Source organism: Sphaerodactylus townsendi, linkage group LG02, assembly GCF_021028975.2.
Source record: "Sphaerodactylus townsendi isolate TG3544 linkage group LG02, MPM_Stown_v2.3, whole genome shotgun sequence".
In the NCBI taxonomy this organism is placed as follows: domain Eukaryota; kingdom Metazoa; phylum Chordata; class Lepidosauria; order Squamata; family Sphaerodactylidae; genus Sphaerodactylus; species Sphaerodactylus townsendi.
The window spans coordinates 50,978,435-50,994,713 of NC_059426.1; the positions used below are offsets into that span (position 1 = coordinate 50,978,435).

A 16,279-nucleotide genomic window follows, 5' to 3' on the forward strand; every position below is an offset into this window, starting at 1 on the left:
CAGCTGCAGAAGGCCATTGCGTTCACATCCTGCATGTGAGCTCCCAAAGGCACCTGGTGGGCCACTGCGAGTAGCAGAGAGCTGGACTAGATGGACACTGGTCTGATCCAGCTGGCTTGTTCTTATGTTCTTATGTGGAGCTTGGGGACTGAGCCAACAGTATGAAACTAGAGCAGGTCAACCTTTGGGGCTTAGTTTGCTGCTGGCCTCTCCGAGGTTTGGGGCCAACCTGCAGTATAAAGCTGAAGCTGGCTAGCTGAGGCCAGCAACAAACATGCCTCCAAACTCCATGTGGAGATTGGGGCAGCAGGTGGCAGCTGGCCCAGCACCTGAACTCCATGTAGCGTTTAGGGCAGGGCCAGTTAGGCTGGCCCTGCAGGTGGGCCACAACTGAAGGGGCATAGTGCCCAGGGTGAGCCCCAGGCACTGTTTAGTGAGCTCTGCCCCGTTAGCTCCTTTGTGCCTTTTCCCTCTGTTCTTAAAATACCCTCTGGATGTTTAGAATTCTGGTTCGAGACACCTAACTCTCTATAGCATCCATACTGAAACAACATGCACCACTGGATTTTCCTTATTCTGGCAGTCAGAAGTTAGCTATTCCTTCTGGAAATTCATTTCAGGCGCCTATTCTTGCAACAATCACATTGAACCGAAGAAAGCAAACTTAAATTATTTCTAGTATTAAACCAAAACCAAAGCTGTAGTAATACACGCTCCTTTCTTTCCTGACAGTATTTTGTATTACTTCAGCAAACAAGTGTGCAAATATTGTTTCATATTTCTGCCAAAAGTATACCTCTAAATCATACAATAATTGCTTCTGTTTTTTATTTTTATGTGTCTGTGTTTCTTTTAGATCTATGTTATCAGTTTGGCTGAACCGCGACTGCCCTTGCAGCTGGATGATGCTGTTCGCCCGGAAGTGGAAGGAGATGAGGTAAATTTTTGTTTTCATTGTAATCAGCATTGTATGTGCGTACTTTAAGAAAGTAAATGGTTAACCAAGGAATTTAAATTTTAGTAGCTACTGCATTACATAATTGATTTATGGCCTTGAATGAATCTTTCAAGTGTTGTCCAGGGTTGCATACTTTTCTATAGTATTTTCAGTACCTAGATTCAGAAAATGGTGCGTGCAACACATACACATGCATAAAACTGCCTTGTACTGAGTCAGGCCATCAGTCTGTCAAGATCAGTGCACTGTTTTTTAGGGCCTCAGGTCTTTCACCATCACCTGAAGCCCAGTTCTTTTTCTAAACAATGGATGATGCCAGGGGGTTGAACCTGGAGCATTCTGCATGCTCTACCACTGAATCATGATCTCTACTTGATGTTAGGGAATACCCAAGTGTAGATTTGAAACAGGCAGAGGGAAGTAAGAATGCCTTGTTTCATGAGTGGATATACTCATGATAGTTAGGAGCCAAGCCATGCTGTTACCTGTACCCTTGACTAATTGGTAAACATGAATATCTAACAAGCATGATTCATCATGCTGAGGCTCCTATCTTCATAGGAGGATATGGATTCACAGCTGTTATTCTGTCTTTTGGAGTTAGGGTATATACTGGTTTGGATCAAATTTCCCAGTGTTCATTATTTGTGAAAAATCCTGTTGAAAGTGCAGCACAGTTTGAATAAGTGTTTTCGTAAAGTAAGTCAGGTGTTTGTATTCAGTCTCCAGAATGACCACCTGTTGCAGTTTTGCCAAACAGTCAGAAAGCCAATGATGATTGTCCCGTTACCCCTTAGAGCAGGGGTCTTCAAACTATGGCCCTCCAGATGTTCAGGAACTACAATTCCCATCAGCCCTGCTACTTGGCCATTCTGGCAGAGGTTGATGGGAATTGTAGTTCCTGAACATCTGGAGGGCCATAGTTTGAAGACCTCTGCCTTGGAGCAAATTAAAAGATGTGCATGTATTCTTAAGGGACCACTTAGTCCATCGCAATTGGCTGAGCTGGTCTCACACCTTTTGCATTACTGCAAAGGAGGTTTCCTCATCTTGCACTTGTCCTTTCTTCAGTTATCACCTGTATGTACTGCAGATTTTGTGTTCAAGCATCAGGCCTGGAGCACAGAAAGCTGTTCTGAAACATCCTTGGTGAAGACAACATGATGCACAGACTGCATAGCATGGCTCCACCAATGTGCTGTCAAATTGCTCTTTCAAACTGTGCAAGACACATAGCAGGTGTCTGTGCCTCAGGCATCATGCATCTTTGGTGTGGGTGGCAAACCAAATGTAACATGGGAGATTATTTTTTTCTGCTACATAAACATCATTTAAAAAACAACAACTAAGTGTGGTTTCATTGTGTGTTCTTTTGCAACTGTTCAGGAAGGAAGAGCAACCGTAAACCAGGATACGAGATTGGACAACAGAGTGATAGATTTGAGGGTAAGGAACTCACGAGTTTGGCTTTGAAATGGAACAAACGGCTAAAGAATAAGGCAAAAAGAGTGTTTGTAGCAGTTCAGAATGCCAAAGGATAAGTTCACTTGTTTGCTATAAATTTGTTATACTTTATTTGTATTTAAATGTCGCACAGTAATGAAATGTGTCAACTTGACTTGAACTCCTTGGATTTGTCTGTGACACGAAATGGTTTCATCTACTGCTAAGGTGTTGATCTAGATAGATAGACTTTTAGAATCCAAGCATGGACTGTGGACCATGGAAAAGCAACTAGCTGATCCATTGTGCCACCCAAAGCAGAATTACATCCTTCTGAGTCTTTTGAAAAGTTTAGCTCTGCTTAGGCCTGCCCTGAAAACTGCTTTTAAAATCTTTGTATACCATTTCCGTGATAACCACTGCCCATTTGTATATTGTAGAAATTTTGCCCAGTTCTGCTTCGTGTAATATCTCTGAAAATTTTCAGCTAAAACTCTGGCTATAAAATGTGACCCACATTTGCTGATTTGGCATGGAATGTCTTATAGAAATGAAAGAACTGGGTCAATTTAAAATGAACTTTTGTGTTATCACTACGTAGTCAGAGTTACACAGACCAATGGAAGATTATACCAGTCTTGCAAAACAGACCTACTAGAAATTAATAAACACAAATATAAGTGGCACACTGATTACCTCAAACAAAACAGGACTACTTGATACCAACATATGCATGTATCTAAGAGATCTGTCCCAACCAAACATTATTCCTTTAATTGATTAACAGTTGCATTATTTTTCTTGTCAAGACCTGAGTGACCTGAAAAAATGGCACTTTTAGTTGAAGGTACAGGCTTAGGCATCTGTTTGAGGAAGAAAACCATTCTTAAGTTGAACAGAGTGGAAGGAACAAAACCATGAACAATAGAACTGCTTAGCAGTAATGGAATACCACTTACAGTTATTGTTGGTGGTCAGAGTGCCATCAGACATGCACGGCTCTTGGCAACAGAGAGGAATGAGCTGTGGAGCGAAGGAAAGTGACTGCATTTTGCTGAGAGTAATGGGTGTGGAAGATGTGCTTCACTGTGCCATTCTTCCCTTAAAAATTGGCAGGAGGATGTTCTCCCCAAGAGGGGAATAAAAAGTCTGAAGATGATGAATAGATATACTGAGATTGTGTTAAAAGCATGTGTCTAAGTATAGAGCCTTGGGCAACTTGCAGCTATTTAGGATTGTAGATAAGGAATGACCATTGTTTACTTTCCCATAAAGCGTCCTTCTCCTTGGAGCATAAGGAGGACATCTTGGGGGTGATTAACACTGTCCAGTCGGGGAGGCAGGAAGCAATACATTGTCTTTGCTGTTTGGCATGGGATCACCACTCCTCTTCAGTTCAGGACTCTCTGAACAGCAGTTAACTAACTTATGTACAGAGACAATCAACTGAAATGGAGCGTACACTTTCAATGCTCTTCTCACATCTAAGGTGTGCCATCAAAATGGGACAGAATGAAGGTAGACAGATTTCCTTTTGGAGGTGAAATCTGGAATGGATTTTTGCTTGCAAAGCTGGATCTGGATGTAACATGACTTTGTCCTTATGAAAAGTGCATAGATTTGGATTGATGTTCCAAACTGTAGCATGCAGAGGTTACTGTGATCAGGAATGTTGTTTTCATCCTGAGAAACTTCAAAGGAACCTGACTGAGTTGATCAAATGGAGGTTTGGTGAGAGCATGTAGACCATGCTTAGTCTCCAGCTGCGAAACTGATGAACCTGTGATCTATCCTTGGCTCAGGCACCCTTAAGGAAATGGATCTCATGGGGATGGTTTGCTGTTTATTATCCGTCCACTTGGTGTGGACAATGCAGCCATTTGCCATCTTAAGGTCAAGAGTGTAGACCCGAATCCAGTGGATTCAACTTCTTTCTCTTGGCCCATTGTATGAATGCCTTCCATGTAGCATTATAAATTTGATTTGTAGATTGTCTTCTAGATGCAAGGATGGTCTTGGTGACCGTCTCACTGAGACCTGATCTTAGAAGAAGAGTTTGAAAGTGAATTTGAGTTTGAATTTATACCCCACCATTCACTTCTGTAAAGAGTCTTAAAGCATCTTACAAACTCCTTCCCTTCCTCTCCCCACAACAGGCACCATGTGAGGTAAGTGGGGCTGAGAGAGTTCAAAGAAAACTGTGACTGGCCCAAGGTCACCCAGCAGTAGGAGCAGGAAAACAAATCCAGTTCACCAGATTAGCATCTACCTCTCATGTGGAAGAGTGGGGATTAGGGTCAGCCACTCTTAACCACAATACTACGCCGGCTCATGGTGTTCGTACTCTCAATTTCCATGCGGTCAGCTTCCATTTGTCTGGGTCCGGATGGCAAATGGGATCCAGATCCAGCATATCAGACTATTACAGGTGGAAGGCATAAAGTAGCTCCCAGGGCCATGGGGATCTCAGGGCATCCATAGCTTCCAGTGGGTGGAAGTATCAAATGAAAAAACAATCCATCCTGAAATGGGACAGAGAGGAGAAGAGGTCCACTACTGGCATGCCCTGTCACTGAGTGATCCATAAGAAGAGTACTTTCTTGATTTTCCATTCTCTTTCTTGGATTTCCTGGCAACTGAACCAAACTGCTTGTGTGTTGACTACCCTTCTCATATGCTCCACTTGTAAGGAAAGTAGGTTCTTCTCCACTCAAGAGAGGGTTTTGATGGTCTCTCTGTGGAAAACAGAAGATTAGAAGCCTCCCTGATGGTTTAGGTAGGCTTTGGTGGCAGTGTTGTCCATTTGGATCACTACATGAGCTCTTGTGAGTCTGTTCGAATGCCAGGAACACAAGATGTACTATCCTCATCTCCAGTCTGCTGATGGGGAGAGTCGCCTCTGTGACTGACCACTGTCCCTGAGCCAGGTGTCCTCAAACATACTTCCCCATCCAGTCAGGCTCACATTTGTGAACACTTGAGTGATGGTCTGTATCCAGTAGCACTTTCCCTTGGAGGACATCCCTTGACTTCATCCACCAAACAAGTCAATGGGCTTGATAGGGTGAAATAACAATACCTTCAAGTTCCTTCCTGCCCCTTCCTTCTTTGCTGATGTAGAGCACGTTTTTCTTTTAAGGAGAAGAGTAGAGGAATGGGGGCTAGTAATTGGTAACCCAAATATGGGATTTCCTTGATGTCAAACCTGGTGCAACTTGTTAGGTGGCAGTGTTTTAGGGCTTTGAAATGCATCACCAGCCACAATTCTATGGTCCACACAATTCATAATTGTAAGGAGTAGTATCCATACACAGTACATACACACATTTGCCTATACTTAAGAGACTGGTTATACTTCTGCTCATAGGTAGCCCAAGCCATGAGGAAACAGAGACAGAACCGCTGGGTCCAACTCATAATAAGCCTATCCTAAGCTGTCTGATACCTGGGCAAAGGGTGGGGTGGACCTTGGGCCTCAGAACCACTCCTTACACCCAGGTTACTCATGAGCCGTAATAGTTAAAACTCAGACAGAAATCATTGATGTGGGCTTAGGAATGAGAAAAGGATATAGACTTGAATTCTGTTTGAGATTTTCTTAGAATTCCTTCCTACTGCCTTTGGGTGAAACTTGTTGAACCCACATCTCCAAATAACTACCTGCTCTTTTCCTTACTTAACATGCATTTGTTTAATTATCAGTCAGAGAAAATACAGCGAGTGGGATGCTGAGAATGTCTGTTGTGCAACTGAAAAGGGAAGTTTAGAGTTACAAAGACGTCACGGTTTTTGTACGTATCCAAAGTACACCTTATGATGAGCATACTGTTTTACACATATGTCTCTTCAGAAAAAGTGTTTTTTGAAAGATAAGGAGTGAAGGCTCTTCTGTGAAGCCTTTCTACTGCCATCTTGGTCAAACCTATACTTAAGAACATAAGAACAAGCCAGCTGGATCAGACCAGAGTCCATCTAGTCCAGCTCTCTGCTACTCGCAGTGGCCCACCAGGTGCCTTTGGGAGCTCACGTGCAGGAGGTGAAAGCAATGGCCTTCTGCGGCTGTTGCTCCCGAGCACCTGGACTGTTAAGGCATTTGCAATCTCAGATCAAAGAGGATCAAGATTGGTAGCCATAAATTGACTTCTCCTCCATAAATCTGTCCAAGCCCCTTTTAAAGCTATCCAGGTTAGTGGATATAACCTGGAGCTCTGGGGCCCCTGTGTGGTGAATTTAAGCAGCTGCTGTCCTCCAAATGCTTGAATGCCTCCCACACTGTGATCTAGTAAATGATGGGAGAACCATCAGCATTTGTTCAAACTTGTCCTTGATCACTTGGTTGTATTTTTGACACTCATTGTTTATAGACTTGGCCTTGTAGTTTCTGTGACTGGAGGCTGATGAGTTATCTGCCAGCAGGAAACAGCTGCAGCTTGCCTTTTCAGCCACTGTACACTTCTTTCCAGACAAGCGCCCGATGAATAGGTGACCTTAAAGCACATTTTTGCTCTTGAAATGACTCTGCTTGGTGGTTTGCTTACTTATAGTAGGGAATCGACTGGAAGCAATTGACTAGCTTCCACATTGACTGGTCATGTGGATGGTACGAAGTCCCAACCCATAGACTTCATTGGCTACAGCTCCAAAGCAGTACCATTTTCAAGCATTGCAAGGCTACGCGTGAAAGGGTGTGGTCAGATTAGTAGGCTTGTGACAGTTCCCATCCTAGAATCTATTGAAGAATATCAATGTCCTGCCATGTGGTTGGAGCTCTGGGGCCCCTGTGTGGTGAATTTAAGCAGCTGCTGTCCTCCAAATGCTTGAATGCCTCCCACACTGTGATCTAGTAAATGATGGGAGAACCATCAGCATTTGTTCAAACATTAAATCTCTGTTCTGCTATTATGATTGCCTTGCAGTGGTGGAGTCCTTCCAGCTTTTGCATTACAGGCTTAGCCTGATTTTCTCAATTCAACTCATCTTGCACTGTCAATACTATAGCCAAGGTCGTAAGCATGGTCTGCAAGTGGGGGTGATCAAATACTTATGAATACCAATCCCAGAACCCCCTACATAAGATACTGTGATTTTTAGTTCTTCTTGCTGCAAAGGATCTGCATGATTGAAACAGCTGTGTCTGACAAGTCTTATCAGAGATTGCGCCTTATTCTTCTGGAAGTGACATCTTCTATTTGTCTCTGGAATCATTGTGTGTGCTATATGAGTAAAATGCATCAGAAACAGCCAATGGTAGCAGTTTTGCTTTGTCACTCTCCAAAAGATCAGTTTTCTTAAAAAATCAGTTACTCTTTTTCAATAAAAGCAATATTCATTCGTTTGTTTATTGGTGAAACCCATAGACTTCACTGGAAAAGGAGTAGGCAGTTCTGGCTTTAATTATATTTTTTATTCAGTTTCTGTCCTGCCTGATTATTTGGTTGAGATTTCTGTAAAGGTGAAAAGTTTTGCTTGTGTGTTAAGATACATGTGTGTTAAGATACATTTGGCAGAGAACTTTGTCAGTCAGATCTGTCTGATGTCATTTAAATGCCCATATAAAAAGGGTCTAGGTTCTGTGGATGAGCCCTGGCTGTCCCTGCCTGACAAAAAAATCCTAGTGGTCTCAGTTAAGGGAGATGAGAAGCAAAAGAGCCTGAGCAAAGCTACAAAGTGATTGTGCTGGAGGAAGGCAGATAATATTCCCTATACCTGGGGAAAATCATTAAAGATAAAATTATAAAACATGTAGAAAAGCAAGACCTGCTTGGGGGGGGGTGGGGGGGGGGGGGGGGTGTGAGGGGGAGGGGGGGTGGGGGGGTGGAAGGGGGTGGGAGGGGAGGGGGGGGGGGGCGCGAGGGGGGGTGGGGGTAGGGGGGGGGGTGGGGGGGGGGGGGGGTGGGGGGGGGGGGGGGTGGGGGGGGGGGGGGGTGGGGGGGGGGGGGGGTGGGGGGGGGGGGGGGTGGGGGGGGGGGGGGGTGGGGGGGGGGGGGGGTGGGGGGGGGGGGGGGTGGGGGGGGGGGGGGGTGGGGGGGGGGGGGGGTGGGGGGGGGGGGGGGTGGGGGGGGGGGGGGGTGGGGGGGGGGGGGGGTGGGGGGGGGGGGGGGTGGGGGGGGGGGGGGGTGGGGGGGGGGGGGGGTGGGGGGGGGGGGGGGTGGGGGGGGGGGGGGGTGGGGGGGGGGGGGGGTGGGGGGGGGGGGGGGTGGGGGGGGGGGGGGGTGGGGGGGGGGGGGGGTGGGGGGGGGGGGGGGTGGGGGGGGGGGGGGGTGGGGGGGGGGGGGGGTGGGGGGGGGGGGGGGTGGGGGGGGGGGGGGGTGGGGGGGGGGGGGGGTGGGGGGGGGGGGGGGTGGGGGGGGGGGGGGGTGGGGGGGGGGGGGGGTGGGGGGGGGGGGGGGTGGGGGGGGGGGGGGGTGGGGGGGGGGGGGGGTGGGGGGGGGGGGGGGTGGGGGGGGGGGGGGGTGGGGGGGGGGGGGGGTGGGGGGGGGGGGGGGTGGGGGGGGGGGGGGGTGGGGGGGGGGGGGGGTGGGGGGGGGGGGGGGTGGGGGGGGGGGGGGGTGGGGGGGGGGGGGGGTGGGGGGGGGGGGGGGTGGGGGGGGGGGGGGGTGGGGGGGGGGGGGGGTGGGGGGGGGGGGGGGTGGGGGGGGGGGGGGGTGGGGGGGGGGGGGGGTGGGGGGGGGGGGGGGTGGGGGGGGGGGGGGGTGGGGGGGGGGGGGGGTGGGGGGGGGGGGGGGTGGGGGGGGGGGGGGGTGGGGGGGGGGGGGGGTGGGGGGGGGGGGGGGTGGGGGGGGGGGGGGGTGGGGGGGGGGGGGGGTGGGGGGGGGGGGGGGTGGGGGGGGGGGGGGGTGGGGGGGGGGGGGGGTGGGGGGGGGGGGGGGTGGGGGGGGGGGGGGGTGGGGGGGGGGGGGGGTGGGGGGGGGGGGGGGTGGGGGGGGGGGGGGGTGGGGGGGGGGGGGGGTGGGGGGGGGGGGGGGTGGGGGGGGGGGGGGGTGGGGGGGGGGGGGGGTGGGGGGGGGGGGGGGTGGGGGGGGGGGGGGGTGGGGGGGGGGGGGGGTGGGGGGGGGGGGGGGTGGGGGGGGGGGGGGGTGGGGGGGGGGGGGGGTGGGGGGGGGGGGGGGTGGGGGGGGGGGGGGGTGGGGGGGGGGGGGGGTGGGGGGGGGGGGGGGTGGGGGGGGGGGGGGGTGGGGGGGGGGGGGGGTGGGGGGGGGGGGGGGTGGGGGGGGGGGGGGGTGGGGGGGGGGGGGGGTGGGGGGGGGGGGGGGTGGGGGGGGGGGGGGGTGGGGGGGGGGGGGGGTGGGGGGGGGGGGGGGTGGGGGGGGGGGGGGGTGGGGGGGGGGGGGGGTGGGGGGGGGGGGGGGTGGGGGGGGGGGGGGGTGGGGGGGGGGGGGGGTGGGGGGGGGGGGGGGTGGGGGGGGGGGGGGGTGGGGGGGGGGGGGGGTGGGGGGGGGGGGGGGTGGGGGGGGGGGGGGGTGGGGGGGGGGGGGGGTGGGGGGGGGGGGGGGTGGGGGGGGGGGGGGGTGGGGGGGGGGGGGGGTGGGGGGGGGGGGGGGTGGGGGGGGGGGGGGGTGGGGGGGGGGGGGGGTGGGGGGGGGGGGGGGTGGGGGGGGGGGGGGGTGGGGGGGGGGGGGGGTGGGGGGGGGGGGGGGTGGGGGGGGGGGGGGGTGGGGGGGGGGGGGGGTGGGGGGGGGGGGGGGTGGGGGGGGGGGGGGGTGGGGGGGGGGGGGGGTGGGGGGGGGGGGGGGTGGGGGGGGGGGGGGGTGGGGGGGGGGGGGGGTGGGGGGGGGGGGGGGTGGGGGGGGGGGGGGGTGGGGGGGGGGGGGGGTGGGGGGGGGGGGGGGTGGGGGGGGGGGGGGGTGGGGGGGGGGGGGGGTGGGGGGGGGGGGGGGTGGGGGGGGGGGGGGGTGGGGGGGGGGGGGGGTGGGGGGGGGGGGGGGTGGGGGGGGGGGGGGGTGGGGGGGGGGGGGGGTGGGGGGGGGGGGGGGTGGGGGGGGGGGGGGGTGGGGGGGGGGGGGGGTGGGGGGGGGGGGGGGTGGGGGGGGGGGGGGGTGGGGGGGGGGGGGGGTGGGGGGGGGGGGGGGTGGGGGGGGGGGGGGGTGGGGGGGGGGGGGGGTGGGGGGGGGGGGGGGTGGGGGGGGGGGGGGGTGGGGGGGGGGGGGGGTGGGGGGGGGGGGGGGTGGGGGGGGGGGGGGGTGGGGGGGGGGGGGGGTGGGGGGGGGGGGGGGTGGGGGGGGGGGGGGGTGGGGGGGGGGGGGGGTGGGGGGGGGGGGGGGTGGGGGGGGGGGGGGGTGGGGGGGGGGGGGGGTGGGGGGGGGGGGGGGTGGGGGGGGGGGGGGGTGGGGGGGGGGGGGGGTGGGGGGGGGGGGGGGTGGGGGGGGGGGGGGGTGGGGGGGGGGGGGGGTGGGGGGGGGGGGGGGTGGGGGGGGGGGGGGGTGGGGGGGGGGGGGGGTGGGGGGGGGGGGGGGTGGGGGGGGGGGGGGGTGGGGGGGGGGGGGGGTGGGGGGGGGGGGGGGTGGGGGGGGGGGGGGGTGGGGGGGGGGGGGGGTGGGGGGGGGGGGGGGTGGGGGGGGGGGGGGGTGGGGGGGGGGGGGGGTGGGGGGGGGGGGGGGTGGGGGGGGGGGGGGGTGGGGGGGGGGGGGGGTGGGGGGGGGGGGGGGTGGGGGGGGGGGGGGGTGGGGGGGGGGGGGGGTGGGGGGGGGGGGGGGTGGGGGGGGGGGGGGGTGGGGGGGGGGGGGGGTGGGGGGGGGGGGGGGTGGGGGGGGGGGGGGGTGGGGGGGGGGGGGGGTGGGGGGGGGGGGGGGTGGGGGGGGGGGGGGGTGGGGGGGGGGGGGGGTGGGGGGGGGGGGGGGTGGGGGGGGGGGGGGGTGGGGGGGGGGGGGGGTGGGGGGGGGGGGGGGTGGGGGGGGGGGGGGGTGGGGGGGGGGGGGGGTGGGGGGGGGGGGGGGTGGGGGGGGGGGGGGGTGGGGGGGGGGGGGGGTGGGGGGGGGGGGGGGTGGGGGGGGGGGGGGGTGGGGGGGGGGGGGGGTGGGGGGGGGGGGGGGTGGGGGGGGGGGGGGGTGGGGGGGGGGGGGGGTGGGGGGGGGGGGGGGTGGGGGGGGGGGGGGGTGGGGGGGGGGGGGGGTGGGGGGGGGGGGGGGTGGGGGGGGGGGGGGGTGGGGGGGGGGGGGGGTGGGGGGGGGGGGGGGTGGGGGGGGGGGGGGGTGGGGGGGGGGGGGGGTGGGGGGGGGGGGGGGTGGGGGGGGGGGGGGGTGGGGGGGGGGGGGGGTGGGGGGGGGGGGGGGTGGGGGGGGGGGGGGGTGGGGGGGGGGGGGGGTGGGGGGGGGGGGGGGTGGGGGGGGGGGGGGGTGGGGGGGGGGGGGGGTGGGGGGGGGGGGGGGTGGGGGGGGGGGGGGGTGGGGGGGGGGGGGGGTGGGGGGGGGGGGGGGTGGGGGGGGGGGGGGGTGGGGGGGGGGGGGGGTGGGGGGGGGGGGGGGTGGGGGGGGGGGGGGGTGGGGGGGGGGGGGGGTGGGGGGGGGGGGGGGTGGGGGGGGGGGGGGGTGGGGGGGGGGGGGGGTGGGGGGGGGGGGGGGTGGGGGGGGGGGGGGGTGGGGGGGGGGGGGGGTGGGGGGGGGGGGGGGTGGGGGGGGGGGGGGGTGGGGGGGGGGGGGGGTGGGGGGGGGGGGGGGTGGGGGGGGGGGGGGGTGGGGGGGGGGGGGGGTGGGGGGGGGGGGGGGTGGGGGGGGGGGGGGGTGGGGGGGGGGGGGGGTGGGGGGGGGGGGGGGTGGGGGGGGGGGGGGGTGGGGGGGGGGGGGGGTGGGGGGGGGGGGGGGTGGGGGGGGGGGGGGGTGGGGGGGGGGGGGGGTGGGGGGGGGGGGGGGTGGGGGGGGGGGGGGGTGGGGGGGGGGGGGGGTGGGGGGGGGGGGGGGTGGGGGGGGGGGGGGGTGGGGGGGGGGGGGGGTGGGGGGGGGGGGGGGTGGGGGGGGGGGGGGGTGGGGGGGGGGGGGGGTGGGGGGGGGGGGGGGTGGGGGGGGGGGGGGGTGGGGGGGGGGGGGGGTGGGGGGGGGGGGGGGTGGGGGGGGGGGGGGGTGGGGGGGGGGGGGGGTGGGGGGGGGGGGGGGTGGGGGGGGGGGGGGGTGGGGGGGGGGGGGGGTGGGGGGGGGGGGGGGTGGGGGGGGGGGGGGGTGGGGGGGGGGGGGGGTGGGGGGGGGGGGGGGTGGGGGGGGGGGGGGGTGGGGGGGGGGGGGGGTGGGGGGGGGGGGGGGTGGGGGGGGGGGGGGGTGGGGGGGGGGGGGGGTGGGGGGGGGGGGGGGTGGGGGGGGGGGGGGGTGGGGGGGGGGGGGGGTGGGGGGGGGGGGGGGTGGGGGGGGGGGGGGGTGGGGGGGGGGGGGGGTGGGGGGGGGGGGGGGTGGGGGGGGGGGGGGGTGGGGGGGGGGGGGGGTGGGGGGGGGGGGGGGTGGGGGGGGGGGGGGGTGGGGGGGGGGGGGGGTGGGGGGGGGGGGGGGTGGGGGGGGGGGGGGGTGGGGGGGGGGGGGGGTGGGGGGGGGGGGGGGTGGGGGGGGGGGGGGGTGGGGGGGGGGGGGGGTGGGGGGGGGGGGGGGTGGGGGGGGGGGGGGGTGGGGGGGGGGGGGGGTGGGGGGGGGGGGGGGTGGGGGGGGGGGGGGGTGGGGGGGGGGGGGGGTGGGGGGGGGGGGGGGTGGGGGGGGGGGGGGGTGGGGGGGGGGGGGGGTGGGGGGGGGGGGGGGTGGGGGGGGGGGGGGGTGGGGGGGGGGGGGGGTGGGGGGGGGGGGGGGTGGGGGGGGGGGGGGGTGGGGGGGGGGGGGGGTGGGGGGGGGGGGGGGTGGGGGGGGGGGGGGGTGGGGGGGGGGGGGGGTGGGGGGGGGGGGGGGTGGGGGGGGGGGGGGGTGGGGGGGGGGGGGGGTGGGGGGGGGGGGGGGTGGGGGGGGGGGGGGGTGGGGGGGGGGGGGGGTGGGGGGGGGGGGGGGTGGGGGGGGGGGGGGGTGGGGGGGGGGGGGGGTGGGGGGGGGGGGGGGTGGGGGGGGGGGGGGGTGGGGGGGGGGGGGGGTGGGGGGGGGGGGGGGTGGGGGGGGGGGGGGGTGGGGGGGGGGGGGGGTGGGGGGGGGGGGGGGTGGGGGGGGGGGGGGGTGGGGGGGGGGGGGGGTGGGGGGGGGGGGGGGTGGGGGGGGGGGGGGGTGGGGGGGGGGGGGGGTGGGGGGGGGGGGGGGTGGGGGGGGGGGGGGGTGGGGGGGGGGGGGGGTGGGGGGGGGGGGGGGTGGGGGGGGGGGGGGGTGGGGGGGGGGGGGGGTGGGGGGGGGGGGGGGTGGGGGGGGGGGGGGGTGGGGGGGGGGGGGGGTGGGGGGGGGGGGGGGTGGGGGGGGGGGGGGGTGGGGGGGGGGGGGGGTGGGGGGGGGGGGGGGTGGGGGGGGGGGGGGGTGGGGGGGGGGGGGGGTGGGGGGGGGGGGGGGTGGGGGGGGGGGGGGGTGGGGGGGGGGGGGGGTGGGGGGGGGGGGGGGTGGGGGGGGGGGGGGGTGGGGGGGGGGGGGGGTGGGGGGGGGGGGGGGTGGGGGGGGGGGGGGGTGGGGGGGGGGGGGGGTGGGGGGGGGGGGGGGTGGGGGGGGGGGGGGGTGGGGGGGGGGGGGGGTGGGGGGGGGGGGGGGTGGGGGGGGGGGGGGGTGGGGGGGGGGGGGGGTGGGGGGGGGGGGGGGTGGGGGGGGGGGGGGGTGGGGGGGGGGGGGGGTGGGGGGGGGGGGGGGTGGGGGGGGGGGGGGGTGGGGGGGGGGGGGGGTGGGGGGGGGGGGGGGTGGGGGGGGGGGGGGGTGGGGGGGGGGGGGGGTGGGGGGGGGGGGGGGTGGGGGGGGGGGGGGGTGGGGGGGGGGGGGGGTGGGGGGGGGGGGGGGTGGGGGGGGGGGGGGGTGGGGGGGGGGGGGGGTGGGGGGGGGGGGGGGTGGGGGGGGGGGGGGGTGGGGGGGGGGGGGGGTGGGGGGGGGGGGGGGTGGGGGGGGGGGGGGGTGGGGGGGGGGGGGGGTGGGGGGGGGGGGGGGTGGGGGGGGGGGGGGGTGGGGGGGGGGGGGGGTGGGGGGGGGGGGGGGTGGGGGGGGGGGGGGGTGGGGGGGGGGGGGGGTGGGGGGGGGGGGGGGTGGGGGGGGGGGGGGGTGGGGGGGGGGGGGGGTGGGGGGGGGGGGGGGTGGGGGGGGGGGGGGGTGGGGGGGGGGGGGGGTGGGGGGGGGGGGGGGTGGGGGGGGGGGGGGGTGGGGGGGGGGGGGGGTGGGGGGGGGGGGGGGTGGGGGGGGGGGGGGGTGGGGGGGGGGGGGGGTGGGGGGGGGGGGGGGTGGGGGGGGGGGGGGGTGGGGGGGGGGGGGGGTGGGGGGGGGGGGGGGTGGGGGGGGGGGGGGGTGGGGGGGGGGGGGGGTGGGGGGGGGGGGGGGTGGGGGGGGGGGGGGGTGGGGGGGGGGGGGGGTGGGGGGGGGGGGGGGTGGGGGGGGGGGGGGGTGGGGGGGGGGGGGGGTGGGGGGGGGGGGGGGTGGGGGGGGGGGGGGGTGGGGGGGGGGGGGGGTGGGGGGGGGGGGGGGTGGGGGGGGGGGGGGGTGGGGGGGGGGGGGGGTGGGGGGGGGGGGGGGTGGGGGGGGGGGGGGGTGGGGGGGGGGGGGGGTGGGGGGGGGGGGGGGTGGGGGGGGGGGGGGGTGGGGGGGGGGGGGGGTGGGGGGGGGGGGGGGTGGGGGGGGGGGGGGGTGGGGGGGGGGGGGGGTGGGGGGGGGGGGGGGTGGGGGGGGGGGGGGGTGGGGGGGGGGGGGGGTGGGGGGGGGGGGGGGTGGGGGGGGGGGGGGGTGGGGGGGGGGGGGGGTGGGGGGGGGGGGGGGTGGGGGGGGGGGGGGGTGGGGGGGGGGGGGGGTGGGGGGGGGGGGGGGTGGGGGGGGGGGGGGGTGGGGGGGGGGGGGGGTGGGGGGGGGGGGGGGTGGGGGGGGGGGGGGGTGGGGGGGGGGGGGGGTGGGGGGGGGGGGGGGTGGGGGGGGGGGGGGGTGGGGGGGGGGGGGGGTGGGGGGGGGGGGGGGTGGGGGGGGGGGGGGGTGGGGGGGGGGGGGGGTGGGGGGGGGGGGGGGTGGGGGGGGGGGGGGGTGGGGGGGGGGGGGGGTGGGGGGGGGGGGGGGTGGGGGGGGGGGGGGGTGGGGGGGGGGGGGGGTGGGGGGGGGGGGGGGTGGGGGGGGGGGGGGGTGGGGGGGGGGGGGGGTGGGGGGGGGGGGGGGTGGGGGGGGGGGGGGGTGGGGGGGGGGGGGGGTGGGGGGGGGGGGGGGTGGGGGGGGGGGGGGGTGGGGGGGGGGGGGGGTGGGGGGGGGGGGGGGTGGGGGGGGGGGGGGGTGGGGGGGGGGGGGGGTGGGGGGGGGGGGGGGTGGGGGGGGGGGGGGGTGGGGGGGGGGGGGGGTGGGGGGGGGGGGGGGTGGGGGGGGGGGGGGGTGGGGGGGGGGGGGGGTGGGGGGGGGGGGGGGTGGGGGGGGGGGGGGGTGGGGGGGGGGGGGGGTGGGGGGGGGGGGGGGTGGGGGGGGGGGGGGGTGGGGGGGGGGGGGGGTGGGGGGGGGGGGGGGTGGGGGGGGGGGGGGGTGGGGGGGGGGGGGGGTGGGGGGGGGGGGGGGTGGGGGGGGGGGGGGGTGGGGGGGGGGGGGGGTGGGGGGGGGGGGGGGTGGGGGGGGGGGGGGGTGGGGGGGGGGGGGGGTGGGGGGGGGGGGGGGTGGGGGGGGGGGGGGGTGGGGGGGGGGGGGGGTGGGGGGGGGGGGGGGTGGGGGGGGGGGGGGGTGGGGGGGGGGGGGGGTGGGGGGGGGGGGGGGTGGGGGGGGGGGGGGGTGGGGGGGGGGGGGGGTGGGGGGGGGGGGGGGTGGGGGGGGGGGGGGGTGGGGGGGGGGGGGGGTGGGGGGGGGGGGGGGT

General features: G+C 68.1%; 1 protein-coding gene across 1 annotated transcript in view; it reads left to right on the plus strand.

The window, feature by feature from the left end:
- The window catches only part of DARS1 (aspartyl-tRNA synthetase 1), a 73,446-nt gene that overhangs the window by 43,625 nt on the left and 13,542 nt on the right, over nt 1-16,279 (plus strand). The window contains exons 6-7 of the mRNA XM_048484497.1: nt 857-937; nt 2,345-2,404. Of these exons, the coding sequence (XP_048340454.1) occupies nt 857-937; nt 2,345-2,404 (141 nt within the window). The remainder of the gene's footprint in view (nt 1-856; nt 938-2,344; nt 2,405-16,279) is intronic.